The sequence below is a fragment of the Eucyclogobius newberryi genome, unplaced genomic scaffold (assembly GCF_026437365.1).
Source record: "Eucyclogobius newberryi isolate DKJ021-1_F unplaced genomic scaffold, fEucNew1.0.hap1 SCAF_9, whole genome shotgun sequence".
In the NCBI taxonomy this organism is placed as follows: Eukaryota; Metazoa; Chordata; class Actinopteri; order Gobiiformes; family Gobiidae; genus Eucyclogobius; species Eucyclogobius newberryi.
The window spans coordinates 25588268-25605018 of NW_027316532.1; the positions used below are offsets into that span (position 1 = coordinate 25588268).

The 16751-nt window shown below is 39.6% G+C and overlaps 1 protein-coding gene across 2 annotated transcripts in view; it reads left to right on the plus strand.

Moving 5' to 3' along the window:
- tns3.2 (tensin 3, tandem duplicate 2) overlaps positions 1 to 15118 on the plus strand; it is a 47937-nt gene extending 32819 nt beyond the window's left edge. Inside the window, exons 17-27 of one of the 2 annotated variants that reach the window (XM_072438614.1) lie at positions 10377 to 10512; positions 11178 to 11614; positions 11762 to 11845; positions 11980 to 12111; positions 12204 to 12299; positions 12839 to 12916; positions 12996 to 13073; positions 13149 to 13317; positions 13440 to 13508; positions 14017 to 14046; positions 14435 to 15118. In XM_072438614.1, the coding sequence (XP_072294715.1) occupies positions 10377 to 10512; positions 11178 to 11614; positions 11762 to 11845; positions 11980 to 12111; positions 12204 to 12299; positions 12839 to 12916; positions 12996 to 13073; positions 13149 to 13317; positions 13440 to 13508; positions 14017 to 14046; positions 14435 to 14576 (1451 nt within the window). In that variant the 3' untranslated portion in view covers positions 14577 to 15118. Of the gene's footprint in view, positions 1 to 10376; positions 10513 to 11177; positions 11615 to 11761; positions 11846 to 11979; positions 12112 to 12203; positions 12300 to 12838; positions 12917 to 12995; positions 13318 to 13439; positions 13509 to 14016; positions 14047 to 14434 lie in introns of both variants that reach the window. The other variant, XM_072438613.1, reaches the window with a different exon arrangement.
- The last annotated feature ends 1633 nt before the right edge of the window (positions 15119 to 16751 follow it).

Sequence of the window (16751 nt, forward strand, 5' to 3'; positions counted from 1 at the left end):
TTTATAATTGGAACATAACAATATTGTAATAATTGAGCTAAAGAAGCAGGTAGACAAATTTGCTCAAGCTCTGTGAGTTTGAATGACCAACATACAACAGTCATAAAATAAGCTTAATACATATAGATAATTGTTTATTTTTTAATGTTTCGTTAAGATAATATGATTATTATTATTTTTTTTATTTCTCAGAGCAGAAAATAAATTACATATACATAAAAGAACTAGGCACAGTTTTCAATTCAATTCAATGTATTTTTTAAATGCCCAACATCACAACAACAGTTGCCTCGAGGGGCGACGGCGAAAAACAGATTAAACGATGTTCATAGGGACTTGGCAATGTCCCAGTGTCCCGTGTCCTTAGACCCTCCTTCTCCGCCAGGAAAAACTACAAAACCAGAGTGAAGGAGGGATCAGACTCCTTCAGACGGACAGGCGGACGTGTTTCAATTTGCAGACAGACAGTGGAGCTGAACCACCAGTTCTTCAAGGCAGATGAAGAACCTTTCATATGGAGTACAGGCCAATTCTCAGGGCAATTGAGGAGCATCTGGGTCCAAAGGTCATCGATGTGCCTGTCCAACTAACTGCCGAATGCAAGTGAAACAGATTACAAGTGAAATTATATATCAAATATTATTAATAGAAAAAGTAGTCAGATGCAGAGGATAGTGCTCCAGCTGCTATACTTCCCCCAGCGTAGTTGCTCCTAGGGCAGCGTAGCTGAGAAACTGTAGGTTTATATTTCTGTTCCTAACTGGCCTGACCATAAGCGATTTCAAAGAGGAACGTTTTAAGCCTGGTCTTAAATGAAGAGACTGTGTCGGCATCTTTAACATGGACAAGAGCTGATTCTATAACACAGGAGGTTGGTGGCTAAACGCTCCACCTCCTACTGTGCTTTTAGAGACTCTTGGGACCACCAGAAGGCCAGCATGTTTTTCCTTAAGTGACATAAATAATCATAAATGTCATAAATAATACACTCAAGAACAAGTGTATTTTGATGATACATGACAAGAATTAAACAAAAAGTATCACATTTTTCATGTAGTAATGAACTACTACTAATGTTTGGAAGGAGCACAAGAATGTACAAAAGGCCCTATATGTAAAGTTTGTTTTTGTTTTGTTTTCTCTAGTTCTCTAAACTTGTGTTGTCAAAAAATGTACAGTATATCCAGATACTACCGTGTATGCTAGAAGTATCAGTACTGAAATCCTTTTTAAATAGGATGTGTTAACCCTGTGACGAGCTGGCTCCTAAGGCCCAAAGTCACTGGCAAAGGCTCCAGCCACCCGCAACCCCTAACGAGTAGAAAATGAATAAAAATTGAATTGGAAAGTTGTATAAAGTTGAATAGTTTTAGAATAGTCTTTATTATTAAGTATTGAAAGGGAATGCATTGTTTAAAAAATACTTTGAACTATCAGTGCGGTATCAACATTTGTCTCAAGAATCAAGCCCTTTCCTTTGTCGAAATTCACATTTGAAATTGCAGTTCCTTGACACTAGTAATGACTTACTCAGATATAATCTCCATCCCAGACCCTTCCCTGCAGCTCGACGGGCTTCAACAGCACGGCATGCTTTGGTCTGCAAACAAAAGTGCACTCGAGACCGTTCAATCAGCAGCTTTTACGGCCCGATTTGTCAAGTGTCTGTCTGGATGAAGCACATGTCGAGGAGACGTGGTCACTCTGTGTGTCTGCGTGCCTTTGTGGCGGTTATGGTGGCCAGATGGTGGGAGTGGAGAGACACATGCCCTGACAGAGAGGCTATAGAATAGAAGACCCCCCCTCTTCCCCCAAATCACCCCTCTGCCCACCATTGCCTCTGAGTGGTCCATAAAAGTCCACATGTAACCCCTGACCCCACTGGAAACCGCTCTGATTGGGCGAAAGTTGCTGGTTGTAGCTGCGTTGGGACAATACTGGTGGTCAGCAAGAAGAGGAAGAGGGAGGGGGCTTGCGTGTGTGTGTCTGTGTCTGTGTGTGTGTGTGTGTGTGTGTGTGTGTAGGGGGGGGTGACATTCCCTAACTCTCCTCCTCTGCCTCCGTCCCACCCTCCATACAAATCCGGCTTGTGTCAAAACAAGTCGCGAAATTAAAGCGGAGAGAGAAGAACCTGATCATGGAGGTTTGCGCTTTTTGCTAACGCTTGTTGGAGAATTGGAAGGAACGGGAGCGGAAAAGGGAAATCGCCGCACGCCGGCTGACTGTGGAGGGAGCTGCATCATGACCGCATCTCTTGGTATGTACACGTGAGTTAGTCATACTCCAAAGAATGGACCCGTTTGCTCAAAGTTAGGTAAGTCTAGCCGGTAAAATGCATGACTAGTGGCTGAGCTGAAATGTTGTATGGTTGATTGGAAATGGCTTAGATTATGCAAGAAATGTACATACACGAGAAAGTTTAGTATGTTAGAGTGGAATAGATCAGTGGCTTTGACAAATAATTTAGCTATTTACTGTATTCAACCATTGTTATATGTTGTGGTTATTGAGAATATTTCAATATGTTTCCAATTATTTAGATATACCGTATGTTATCTTGCATAAAGTTGGGACCAAAGTGTCAAAAAGCCTTGGCAAAATGTAAAAAACAAGAAGGAAAATGTAAAAATCTACACAATGGGCTATTTAAATCTACTCTGTTGAATTCGATACAATAGTGCCCATTGTCCAGAGCTAGTTTTGCAGACTCTTTAACACCCTCTTTGCTTGTTACTTATGGCTTCCTCCTCTCTACAGGAGATTTCCGATGTTTCCCTGTGTTTATCCAGTGTCACTCTCGGGAGTTTCAATGAGGACGCAGTGATCTCCTCCGGGCTGTTGGTATTTGCTGTTTCAGGAATGTCTCTGCCATGTTGGTGTGTTGTCAGATCCCTCTCCTCTGGCCTCCACATCTCGTTCTTTGTCTTCTCTGATAGCGTTAAAGGGCTTTTTGTTGTGGCTCCAGTGCAGGGAGTCAGCGGTGGGACTGAAGCCCCTCTGCTGGGGAGATGAGGTGGTTTGTTCCATTGCCACGCGCATGATCTCACCCGGTTTAAATGGCCGTTTCAGCTTCAATCATGACGTCAGGGCGAGTGGATGTATTAGTGGTTAACCAAAGCCATTTTTTCTGTTCTGTTTCAACACCAGTGACCATTTTAAACCAAATTCTGAATGTTAGTGAATTTTTGTGAGTTGACGTTAACTTTCTTATCCCCCTTTGGATACAAAAGTAAGCATGGATCCAATAATGAGTGCTTTTGAAACGTTTACAACAATCAAAATCAAAAACAGTCCTAAAAAAATGTAAAACTTGACCTATTATTCAAAACGTTGGTGGTAGAAATCCACATTAAATCAACCCTCTGTTCATTCTGTGATACTTTGGCCAAGAAATTGCCTTGTCCCTGTGGCAGTGGAGGCCATAAAGGTAGTACTGTCTTTAACACTGTGCCCTGGGGCAGATGTAGCTCCAAAAAACATGTCTCTCCATCGTAGAACGTGAGTTAAGAGTCAGTGAAATAGGCGAATCCTGAAGTTTTAACATGAAATAAGCAGCACATATGTAGCGAACCGTTTAGATGGGTTTTTTGTTTCGTTTATATTGTAAATTACCAGACAAAGCTCATATGCAGTGGACGTTCTGTGTAAAGCAATAATCACACTTTTATTGTCGTATACAGTTTCTGATGTTTTCTTTCTGCTTATTGAACCGTTGATGAGTGAGAATGGTTTTCCTTTAATAAGTCCCGTGCGAATCAGGGCCAAAGAGTCAGAAAAATCAAAGCACAAGGATGGAAAATGTTGACTTCACAGTAGACAGGAGGCCAGCGCTTCTTCAGAGTGAACGGAAAGCGGATCGTTAAACCCTCAATTGGACCGAAACAGAGAAAATAAAACGACTGTTTGTAGAGTTTTATTGACCGCTGTGGCGCTAGATGGAAATACATAACTTTCTAATAGCTGGTAATAGATTTCAAGCTAACATGGGGCTGTTTGAAATCCTCAGGTGCTTGTTTGTGTCTGTGAAGTATGGATGGTCAATATGTCGATAATAATTCCCCAGATATTGTATTGGTCCTTTTCCTAAGCTGCCACTGTGTCATTCCCTTCAGTGCATCAGGTGTGCGTTTTATCAGACTGGAAGAAGAGGAGCAATACAACTAATCATATACAGTAAACCCTTTTTTGTACTGTTATTGGCCTTTAAACGTGTGATTACCTCAGCTTTGGCATTTTATGTTTTCAAACTTTAAAAAATGGGTCAGCCTTTCAGGAGAATCATCTACTGGCTGCAGAGGTAATTAATATACAAGGTAAACAACCCTAGCTTGCCCTTGACATGTTAATTTAGGCTCACGGTTTTAATGAACGCAATTTGACAGCAGAAAAGCTCAAGCCCAGACCTCCTACTTAAAAACACAGAGAGTGTTTTTTGAGGCTCAGAGAGGCTCAGATTTACTAAACAAGCTTAATGAGACGAGCGTGAAACAAGCTAAACACAACTCCATGAAGGAACAATGTTATAATATAGTTAAAAGCTAAAAACTAATTAAAAAAAATAAACTGTGCATTTATAAGTGTCCTTTATCATCTATTTGTGGGCCTTGCTTGGATGACATCGGTATCTGTTAATATCAGTTATGGGCCAGAGCAGCCGAAATGGATTTTCCCTGCCAATATCCAATATCTGACCATTCTTAATATGTGAAAGTTATTTTGCCCACACACGATAATGGCACTGCAAACGGGTATATTCCATTCATTACACTCAAATGCACCAGGAGAAACACTTAACGGCGTGATCACTTCTCCAGACAAGTGAAGAATTTTATTTCAGCTTCAAAACATGATCAAATGTCTGGAACATTTTTGCAGATCAGACTGTCTTTATGTGTGGAAAACTGATGCATCCCACTTTGCTGACAACAAAAGAGGATTGGAAACACTCATTGATGAATTATGGGCCCAGAAAATAGACTTTATAAATCATTTGCGCTCCAAATTCCTCTATTTTGACAGCCAACACAGACCTATTTCTCACTTGCCCTTCGTCCTGCTTCTCCCTAGACACTTGTCTTGGAGTGTTTTTCTTCACTCCCTCTTCATAATAACTTGGCCTCAGCTCTGCTCTGCCACTCCACTGAAGCCGATAAAGCTGTCCATAGAAAAGGCCAGAGGGACCAGAGGTGCCTGATTTAGAGAGGGCTGCCCGCTCTCGCCCGCTCTCATCCAGGCTTTGAGTAGGCGCAGGAGGAGAGCCACACAGCAGGGCAGGAGTCAGGTTTTACTGAGACCAGCTGCAGGAGTAATGGCTCTTTTAGCCTTGCATCTATTAAGCAATGGAAAAGGTGGAGGATTGTGTTTCTAATTCGGTCAATCAAGATGTGAAACCAGGTATTGTGGTTTCCAGGCTGGCTTCTGTGGGACATAGTTAGTACTTTAGTTAGATGTAGCCCTCTGGTTTTGGTTTAGGTTTGTAAGTTTTAGACCTGCTTTTAGGCTGCGTTCTCCCAGTTTTGTCCCAGTTTGAAGAAGACTTGGCTCAGTCCAGTTCTTGTTCTGTTTTTTTCTGGTAACCTGGCTCATGTGTAACACTATGAATTGAGTTCACAAAATCATCTTGCCGGCAAGCTTTATTTTCTGGTGTTAAAAAGTCTTCTGGTGTTAAATATCTTCAAGCTAGGAATTAGAACCAAATTAGGATCAAACCCTCTGTTCCAAAAATACATTTTGAGAAAACTGCCTTTTTAGGGGGCAATACATCAGTGGATTCAAGTGGATTCACTGTAGGTTGGACCAGTTCAGGTGAAACCTTGTACGTTAAGAGAACAAACTCACCCAAAAACTAAAAATAATGAAAAATGTGACAGACTTAGTCACACTGGGAAGAGTAACCAAAACATTTAAGAGTGATTTTACACTGTCAAATGTATTAATTCTTTAAAATGTTACTCAAGTATATCCAAGTACTACTCACCGCAAATACTATGCATGTTATTCATGCCATTCAACCAGTCGGACTTTTCTGCTGAGATGCATTTCCTAAGTTCATCCAGAGTAGATAATGGCACTTGAACTCTCAGCTCATGTAACACGGGCCGTACGGTGACAGCAGGCGTCTTCCTCCTGCTCAGAGCGGCTCTTCTCGCTCCAGCTGCTCTGTGATCTCTGTCAGCAGCTGGAACAGGCCACAGGCTGAGACTGCACTCTGCACTGTACTCTCCCAAATAGTAGCAAATAGTTGTACAGGAAACAAAACATGACTACAATTGATCACATTTTGGGCATAACATTTGGGGGATTCACACATTCATTTGGTTTTACAGTGAATATTCCAAGTACAATTTAACTTGATGGATGTTGATGCTGTTGATTAAACTGCACCGTATCCTTGATAAAAAGAGGTGTTTCAGATCATTTCAGACCGTCTGGAAGGTCACGGTCTGTTGGTTTGAACAGAAAAGGCCGACTGTGCAAAGACAGAGGATCTTTTTAAAACTGTTGATTTTTTGATCTGTTGAGGTTTATTGAATTTGAAAAGTCTTTTCCTTCCTCTAAAAATAAATTATTTTGGGCCAATAGTTTCTAAATCTAATTTATCCTTGATCTAGTTCATAAACTAAATACTGAACTGAAATGTCATTGTTATTTTTGATCTGGTTTATGGTTACTTTGTTGTTGCCAGGCTCCAATAATAGTGTTTACATTGGACATTTTATCCAGAAAATACTTTATGATTATTGGAATATGTGTATTTATGATACAGCTGGGATGGAAAAATGAAGCACTTCTCTGTCAGACAAAACATGGGGCTTCTGTTTCTCATCATGTTGCATTTATTCTATCATTCCAACCTGCTTATACAACTGCCAACCTGGTCTCTGGTGGAATCTGGAAAATATTACTGCTATAAAAAGCTTGTGGCAGATATATGGATTCATAAGATTTTCATTTCGAGCACAAAATCGTGCAGAAAAAGGTGACGCTGGTGCTTTTTGTGCTGGTGCGAGCGATGCCAGTGATGCCCGCGCGGTTCAGTGCCATCTGGAGCTGGTTTAGCTCACGTGAACTAAGGAGGCTTTGTGTGGACCAGAGAGAAGAGGGACAGAAGCACTCTTGATAAAGTTAATGTGGAAAAACACTAATTATTCAGCACTAACTCCAGTATTTTCAGAAGAGAGTTTAATGCTGGTTTTGGCAAAAGTCAATTGTCCAAAATAGCACGTACACACATTCCTTTTTCATAATGTCCTTAGAAAAGTCCAGTTGTTGCTTTGTGGTAGTTTTACTTTCACAAACAAAGAAAAGCCACTTGTTGATAAGACGTGGGCAATATGTCCAAATGTTTATCAAGTGTGTTGTTATACGTCATTTTAATGTCATCATTTTATATAGATGATTAAAGACATCTTTTAAACAAGTTGCGTAAAGAGATTATTAAAATGTTTTTTTTTATTGGTATAAAAAAGCGGTATTTATGGTTCATTTTTAGCCCATTCTCTTTTAGCACGATACTTGAATCTCAACCAATTTTTAAGATATGTGTTTGTCTATCGCTGACCCCCAATGTTGAATTTACTATTGTATTCTTTTGGTCAAAACTGTGATTAAGAGGAAGTTTTCTGCAATCTCCAAACTGTCATTTGAGATCAGACAGTGATATATATATATATATATATATATATATATATATATATATATATATATATATTATTTAAATGGATCCATTTCCATTTAAATAATTATATATTGATTTAAACATGCTATACAGATCATTAGTAGGTGTCGCTGTGTCCATTTGAATACTTGTTCTTTTTATCATTATTTTATTAATTTATCCGTCTGAGTAACTATGGATACATAATGGCATGGCTTTAGGTCCGAAACGGTGTGTAAAAGGTGTAATAATGAGCGGAGGAATCTCGCTGAGCAAAGTCTGGTTGAAGGTCGGAGGTCGGGGTAGGGTCAGTGCGGTGTTGCCACGGCGATGGCTGTTCTGTAATTAACTGGATGAGCTGAAGCGGGTGGTGAGGAGAATCAGGCGTGGGAACACTTTAGCTACTTTCTCCGAATCCTCCCCAGAGAAACATGACAGCAAGTGTGGGAAAGTGCAGCCTCAGAAGTCTTCTCCAACATGTTTGTGTTTGTGTTTACTTCTGCACAAAACAACAAAACAACATTCTACATTTTTGCAGTTTGCACCTCTTGAGCTTTGAACCCAGAAAGTTCAAGTTGAGGGTCGTTCACTGATACAAATTAGGGCTTCAACTAACACAAATTTTAATATTCAATCAAGGCTTCTAAATATAATAAATATATATATATATATATATATATATATATATATATATATTTTTTTTTTTTTTTTGATATCTTGTTTTGATAATGCTGCTGTATTTTCGGTCTTTTTCACAAAATTGTCCCAATAATCATTACCGTCACAATGTTTGTGATGAATCATTTCAGGCCCATAGTCCAAATGTCTACGAAGGGTCCAGTCGGATAAAAAGTGGTATATTTATGGTTTATTTCAATTCAAAATCATAGATATTTGTGTTATCTCTCGATGATGTTACTGCAGTAAGTTAAAAGTCAGTGTTTTTACTGCTCAAAATTACAATGAAGTAAGTAAGAATAAAATAAAACCATAAATTAAGCTTTTTATTGAATAAATGCTAGTTAAATAAGTTTTAATGCATGTGGAAAATTCCAGGCGAGGCAATAACATCTCCATGGAGATAAGCAGGTTCCTGATTCTAAACCAGAAAAGTTACATAGTTCACCTTCAAGCCAAATATAATACTATCAAGCCATTTAAGTACCTCAAACATTTTTAAGGTACTCCTTCAATTGATTTATCAGACAAAACAAAAACATAATATTCCGGCTTTTCCATTTTAACGACAAAATTGTCCAGATAAAACTGTGGAAACCTGTCCAAACCAGGACAACACCAGTTCTACTCCAGTACTGATGCTGCCTGAACCTCAGTTTGAGACCCACTGCCCCAGGCCAAACCCTCATTAGTGCATGTGTCATTATGTAAGCTACTCTTTAAAATCAGAGCAATAGTGGAGAATGCCTGAGCCCCTCTCGTCCAGCGTCCTTGAATGGTTGTAAGAGCAGGAAAGGCGGACGCAGGGGCCCAGAACAAGGAGCTCTTTATGATAAGTGACTGTTCAGAGTGACTCACTGCACTTCACAGGCCGTCGGAGGTCGGCCCTCGTGTTTGCTGAATGACACACTCTGTTGTCAGAATGTCCGGATGTCATGTCGGGATGTTTGGCTCCGCCCACATAATCCACTGTCAACTAGAGATGTGGCAAAAATCAAGAAATGCATTAACATTGCATTTGATCTTTTTGAAATATACGAAAAACAAGTACATTGTCTTTAACGGAACGTGTTTTATTAGCTCCGAAAAAAATCGACCAAACGAGTACGAGGTGATATTTGAGACTCGACTTGACTCTAAAGCCAGTACTGCATATACTAAAATGAATATGCAGGTGTTTCTCTGTGCAGTTGATAATTCAATGTACTTTGAGTGTCCCTGGCCCTGTGCAGCGCAGTGAGTTAGAATCTCTGACTATTGCTGCATGTCCTCCCTTCGCTCTCATCCCAAAATAAATAAAAACAGTCTAATAAAGTCTACGGGCCTTTGTAAATTTGACTAAATCCTATAAATTGCAAAAAATAGTTTTAAAATACAACGTTGCCACAGAAGAGTAATGATTATTTTAGTAATTTGTGACTGTTTTTAAATATTAAACTATTTATCTATTATTTTTTTCCGTATTTTAACTGTAAACTCTTAATTTATGCAGGTCATATTTGATTCTATAGACGTTGCTATTATTATTATTGTATCATTCACTGTTTTATGTTGCACCTTAACGCAGAGACAAGTTCCTATGTTTGCGATCTGTGTTCAATGACAATATACATAATAAAACTAAACTTTCTGATTCAAAGATGGTTGATTCTTTTTAAGGTAAACAAACACTGTATCTTCTTAGTGGAAAAACAAAACGCTTCTCGTTACAGTTCGGTAAAGTTATATTACACTTTAGGCATGAACAAAAATGCTTTACAGATTTGTCTTTTTATTTGGAAAAGTCAATAATAATCTCAAGAATGCAGTTGAAAAAAGCAAAATCTGGTTGCAGTATTTGACAGGACAGGTGTGTTTTCTCTTCAAATACACCAACAGAACGGCACCGACGAAAACAAACACCAGGCGCTGGTATGCAGGCGGTTATTATAGTTTATGGAAAAGGCCGAGTCATATCCTGGGAATTTACACTACACCTGGCGGTTTACTGAATGTACGAGTCCTTCTGTCGTATTAAGTGTGTTTGTTCTGCTTCTGTCAGATTCCCGGGGTTTCCTGGACAGTATGAACCACGCCGGGGGCTCGACAGAGGGAGATGTCACCCCCGCTTCCTGTCAGAGGATCTTCGGTTCCATGTACTCGATGTCTTCAAACAGCCCCGTCCCGCACACAGACAGGTACGCACACGGGACACGAGGCGATACGACATGATGTGGGTTTGTCAAACATGTAAAAGAACCTCTTATCAAGCGTGATTACAGGACAGTAGTGGAAAAGTCTGCTATGCGTTTGGGCCTTATTTAGAGGGAGAGAAAAATGTCTACAGTCGTGTCTTTCTGGATCAAAGGAATCTAAAAATAAGGATGAATTTGATTTTGCTTAATTGCTACATTAAATGATGCTGTTTAGTTATGTATTGATGGTAATTTAGAGTCATTCTTTTTCAGTCTAAAGATAAGCTGAATACATATGCATTTTATTGTGTAGAACAGAATTAAAATGGACTAGCAAGTAAACCGATTATTGTCTTTTGATAAATCGCAACTAATCAATTACTGAAATAATCATTAAGTAACCTAAAATTAAATAATCATAATATCTATAACTATAAACAGACTCCAAAAGATGTCATGTGCTGAGAGAAAAGGTTTTATGACACAGGAAACACTTGCATTTAGAGTTTGTGATGGAAAATAAAACTGCTTTACTTGGCATCACTTCAACTTCATCTTTGTCAAATTTGGTAAAAATCTACTATTCCTCGGCCTTTTGGCATTCAAACAACTAATTGATTAGTAAAAGACACGTTTTCTCAGTTGATGACTATTATTTTGTGTTGCAGTTCCACTCCTCCTCCAGTCTGGCACGACCGAAGTCCAAACTCCTTAAACTCTCCCCGTCCCTCGCACCCGTCGCCGCCGCTCTCCCTCAGCTCTCCCAAAGGGCACAGCTCTCCCCGGGGTGCGCTGAAGTTTCTGGGTGGCAGGCAGACCGACAGCTCAGATTTCTCCTCACTGCTGGGCAATGGCAGCCTTGAGCACAGTTTGCTGGAGGCCATGGAGGGTTTGGAGGGACTGGGTCTGATTGGAGATGGAGCTCTGCCTCCGCTGCTGCCTGAGAAGAGGAGGGCGGGTGAGGCAGGGGACCTGGGGTCACGCTCTCCATCCCTGAGTGGCTTCTCCAGCCCTCACAGCGGCAGCAGCCTCAGCATCCCCTTCTCATCCTCTATGAGTCCTGACATGCTCCGGGGCCTTGGAGGGGCCCCATCGCCGGGACCTGGTACGCTCACATCAACTTAGCCTCTCCAACACAATTATAATATTAGAGTGACATTTTTCTGTAAGATATTATTGTAAAAATCTAAAACATGTGTAAGAGTTTGTTAAATGTAATTGTATTTAGGTAGATCTTATATTTGTTTTACAGAATTTGGCAGTAAGCAAGACACTGTGAAGTTTGTTCAGGACACGTCCAAGTTTTGGTACAAGGCTGATATTTCCAGAGACCAAGGTAAATATTGGTATTGGACAGCAAAAAACGCTAAGAATAGACTGTTGTGCAAACTTTCCTTCTTCTACAGACCAAACTTGATATTGTTGTAACTGTAGCTTATCTGTGTTTCCCCTGGTGCTGACCCTGAGCAGCTATCGCCGTGCTAAAGGACAAAGAACCAGGTTCTTTCATTGTCAGAGACAGTCATTCATTCCGTGGGGCGTATGGGTTGGCTATGAAGGTGGCCACGCCTCCTCCTTCTGTAATGCAGCACAGTAAAAAAGGTATGTACATAATGATCGCAAAGGACATTAAAAATTAAAAACTAAATCTTACTTAAGATGTTCCATGGTATTTTTTTAATCTGTTTTTGCAGTTGGAGACTTGTCCAATGAGCTGGTCAGACACTTTCTGATTGAGTGCACACAGAAAGGAGTCCGTCTCAAAGGCTGTCCAAATGAGCCCTACTTTGGTGAGAGTGCTCACTATAAATATAAAGTGTATACAGTGGTGTAGAAGCTGATTCAAAAGAGTATTCAGCTCCTTCATCTAATGGCTGCAGTAGCCCAGAGTGCTTATCCTCTGAACCAAAGGTCATCAGTTTGAATCGACATCATGATAATTGGTAGAGAAGTCAGATCTGGCCTCAGGTGAATACTGCTTTTGTGTCCTTGGGCCAGACACTTAACCTGCCTCGCCCCCAGTGTCTGCATACAACTGGTATGTGAACGTGTGTGTGAACGGGTGAGCGCTATATAAATGTGACCCTTTAATGTTTTATAGAGTAACATTTGTGCTTTGGGTAAACCAGGACCGTCTGTGTTTTTGCTGCAGTTCATTAAAGCTGGCATTTAAAAGTGCAGACCTCAGCAGTTAAGTTTGTCCTGATGGTCCAGCACAGACACGTGCATAAAAGCGCAATGAAGACGTTTAAGTTCCCTCTGCCTCCACTTACTGGTTAACTGGCTGAAGTGCAACTCTCATGTGATTTTCTTCACTTTTTCATGACAGGAAGCCTCACAGCTCTGGTGTGTCAGCACTCCATCACTCCTCTGGCTCTGCCATGTAAACTCATCCTGCCCGACAGAGGTGCATAACTAACTCTATTGTGTGATGCTCGTTTTTTTCTGGTCTTTATTTTGCTCGATTAACGTTTCACTTCTTTCAGACCCAATGGAGGAGCTGAACGATTCAACTCCACAAACTGCAACAAATTCAGCAGCTGAACTTCTAAAACAAGGAGCAGGTAAGATCATATTTTCTGTGGCACTGTATCCAATTGGTTTGTCACTTTTCTGTATGTCTGTGTGCTCCTGCGCAGCGTGTAACGTGTGGTTCCTGGGCTCAGTGGAGCTGGAGTCCTTGACTGGTCTTCAGGCTGTTCAAAAAGCCACGACTGTGACACTGGCCAAGGATCCTTCTCCTCCTTCCACTGTGGTCCACTTCAAAGTGTCAGCACAGGGCATCACACTCACGGACAACCAGAGAAAGTAAGTTTTATAATGAGACATCATAATAATAATAATAGTCCCTTCAATTTATATCGTGCTTTTCAAGACACAGATTTGTATGTACCAAGTTGTCTCTAAGCCGTACGCTTTTGTGTGGGCAGGTTGTTCTTCAGGAGACATTATGCTGTTAACACGGTTATTTTCTGTTCGCTGGATCCACAGGGCAGGAAGTGAGTGTCCTGCAAACTACACGACAAAAAGAAAAACATTAAACACAACAGTATATTATATGATTATATTTTAATTAAACTTGATTAAATAGAACAACAACATGTTTATCTTAAAAGCATGGCACACCTATTTTTTTAATATATTTTTTAGGCTGTTTGGGCCTATATTTTATTATGAGTGCGGTCACTTCTCCACAGATCTGACCTTTCCTTGCTTCTATGCAGATTAGACAAACAGTTTAATGCCATTCTTTAGAAAATTCCAACTCTCCATGGCGACAAGCAGGGGACATATCCTCCATCAGAAATGTTACAATACAACTTAAGAAAATTAAATTAACTAATTATTAACTAAATTAAAATATGTAACTCAACCTAAAACGTTGTGTATGTGCGTTGTGTATATATATATATATATATATATATATATATATATATATATATATATATATATATACATTATATATATGTATATATAATGTTCATACAAATTTCCCTTTGTTAATAGATGGAAACGAGACAGTGGATCTACAGCTAAGTAAGTCCAAATAACTTTTGTACTCCAGCACTCACTGTGGAGGGCAGTGCTCAGTTACATTTGTTATATGTCATATGTTGTATTTTAAATTATTCCAAAATTAGAAGCTTCTTCTTTGTTTTTGTAATTTTTGTTTCTATTCTTTTCAAATGCCAGAATCTGTGCATTAATTAATGTGTTGTGTCTTTTGCAACAAATCATAGATCATACAATTGATTTGAAAGACATTGTACGTCCAAAAGTACTCTAGTAGTTTTTCCAAATACTTTTTTACTCTTACTTATTATTATTTGAGTGATTACTTTTTTACTTCTACTTGAATAATATTATTTTAAAGCAACTCTTACTCACAACATTGAGGTTTATGATACAATTTTTTTTTCTGCAGGATCTTTGGGTTTGTGGCCAGAAAGTCCCAGAGTGAGACAGAAAATGTGTGCCACCTGTTTGCTGAGCACGACCCCGAGCAGCCAGCGAGTGCCATCGTCAACTTTGTTTCCAAGGTCATGATCGGGTCACACAAAAAGTAAAGCACCAGATACGAGGATTCACCACCAAATGAATCACAGAGAACTTTGACATCCACGCTCCAGCACTTGTTCACCACATTCATCCTGCAAAATCACTTTCTACTGACTGCACTGCAGGACTCTGCCACTAGAGGGTGCTAAGGCACTAAGACTGTCCCTAGTAAAGTCCCACACACAGACTTTTATTCCAAAACATAAGACTATATTTTGAAAGGTTTTGATATGAAAGTTTTGTAAGATACTGTCTATTTTGTGTGTTTGTCATATATTACATTTCCCTTTTTAATTGGAACATATTCTAAATATATTTGAGAAAGAAAGTATAAATTCAAAGATTTTATTGATGTCATTAATCATTGAACATAATAATTGTGGAAATATTTCTACAAGACAAGGAGTGGATGTCTTGTAAATTAAATGAATTTTGTGATGTATTTATCTCTTTTACAGAGGTGTAAGTCTTCCCTATTTTACCCTATTATATATATTTTTTTGTATATTAACATGTGTACATTATTAATAAAGTCAGTATACTTAATTCATTCTGTGGATTTAAAGGAAGGTTAGACTACGTGTCCTGCAGTCAAAGGAACTGAAAACATGTTTAAATATTAAATGTGTGAAGTCAGTGGGTGATGTACAAAACATAAATACATAATGACAATCAAGATCAAGAACCTTTTAGTTCAATTCTCTTTTGCCTTATTTAGAAAATAAAAAGAAGGAAATTTCCTCAACTTAAACAAGACACTTAATAATTGCCATCTAACTCAAAAATCACACAACAAATCACACAACACGACGCAGGCAGCAGCACAACACAAAGCAGGGAGTCAAAAAGTAAATAATGCACTTTTTTGTATTTGTATTTTATTTAACAGGACAGCGGACAGTTACAGAAATGCCTGAGGGTAAAGATGCTCGTATTATAGCTATGAAAGCCAATTTCCATCTGCAGTCCTTAAAAAGGACGAGGAAAGGGGAGGAAAGGGCACTAAAACATTTTTCACAGAGAAAATGGGAATATGTTGGATCAATAAAAATGATGCTGGTACAAATAGAGACAGAAGAACTAGTCACTCGTGTACTGCTGCGTCACCTGTCACCATTTTGTCCTCTTCTTGCACTTCCTGCTGCTCTTCCTGCTGCACATTCTCCTGTACTTCCTGCCAGGCAGCGTCAGAGGCACCTGGCTCTTTTCACAGCCGCTGATCCTGCTGCTGCAGGACATAACATTCTTGGCATTTCTCTCTGCGAATGCTGTTTGGACATCCAAATGCCGGCTTCCGTTCGGGAATGCCTTTCTGACAGAGTCCCACTCAGCCTCTGATCCCCGGCCTCCTCTCACTTTATTTGAGTTAGCTATTTAAAGCCCCTGCTAAGTGCACTGCTGCAGACCTGGCAGCACAGGGGGCAAACACACTCCAAATCACACACTAAAACCACACTAGCCCGCAAATAATCCCTCTCCTATTTTTGATTTGGGGGCGGGGGTGACACCCCTGCAGCCTGACAGGAGTCCACCAATTTATATCCCTGACCAGCAGGGGATGATTTAACTAAACATTTCTTTTTGTGTAACAATTTGGTGAACTGTGTCCTTGAGCTTTTCACAAACTCAGATAAAGACATCTAAGGCCGAAGTATTACTTACCAAAGCCTGCAAAAAACAATCTTTTACAATGAAACAATTGTATCACAATAAAATACAGTCATTCCCTTCTAGACCATTCTAAGACCCAAAGATTCTCAAGGGTTCATAGTAAAGAGGTCCAAATTAGATTGTGTGAATTTTCAGGGGATGGAATGTTAAGGGCTTCTGTAAAAAATTGTATGAACCTTACTGTTATCTAACATCCGTTATATCCAGAAAAGCATTATATTTGTCCTTGTTAAGACAGAAGCTTCTCAGGGAGAGCAGGATGTTAGAGTCACTCGGATAAAGTAGGAGCTGCTGAGATAAAAAGGTTGAGAGTCACATCAATTAAAAAGCATACTTCATTACACATGTTTTTAATTGGCAGGACCGTCTTATTAGACGGTAGCAAAAAGATTTGTTGCAGTCATCTGAACACTGTTTTACAAAATCAAGACGGTTTGCCTCTCATCCAAGAGTCATTCTCAATCTGCAGATCTAGTCGGAGGACTCAGATATTTATCCTACTCTGAGTAAGC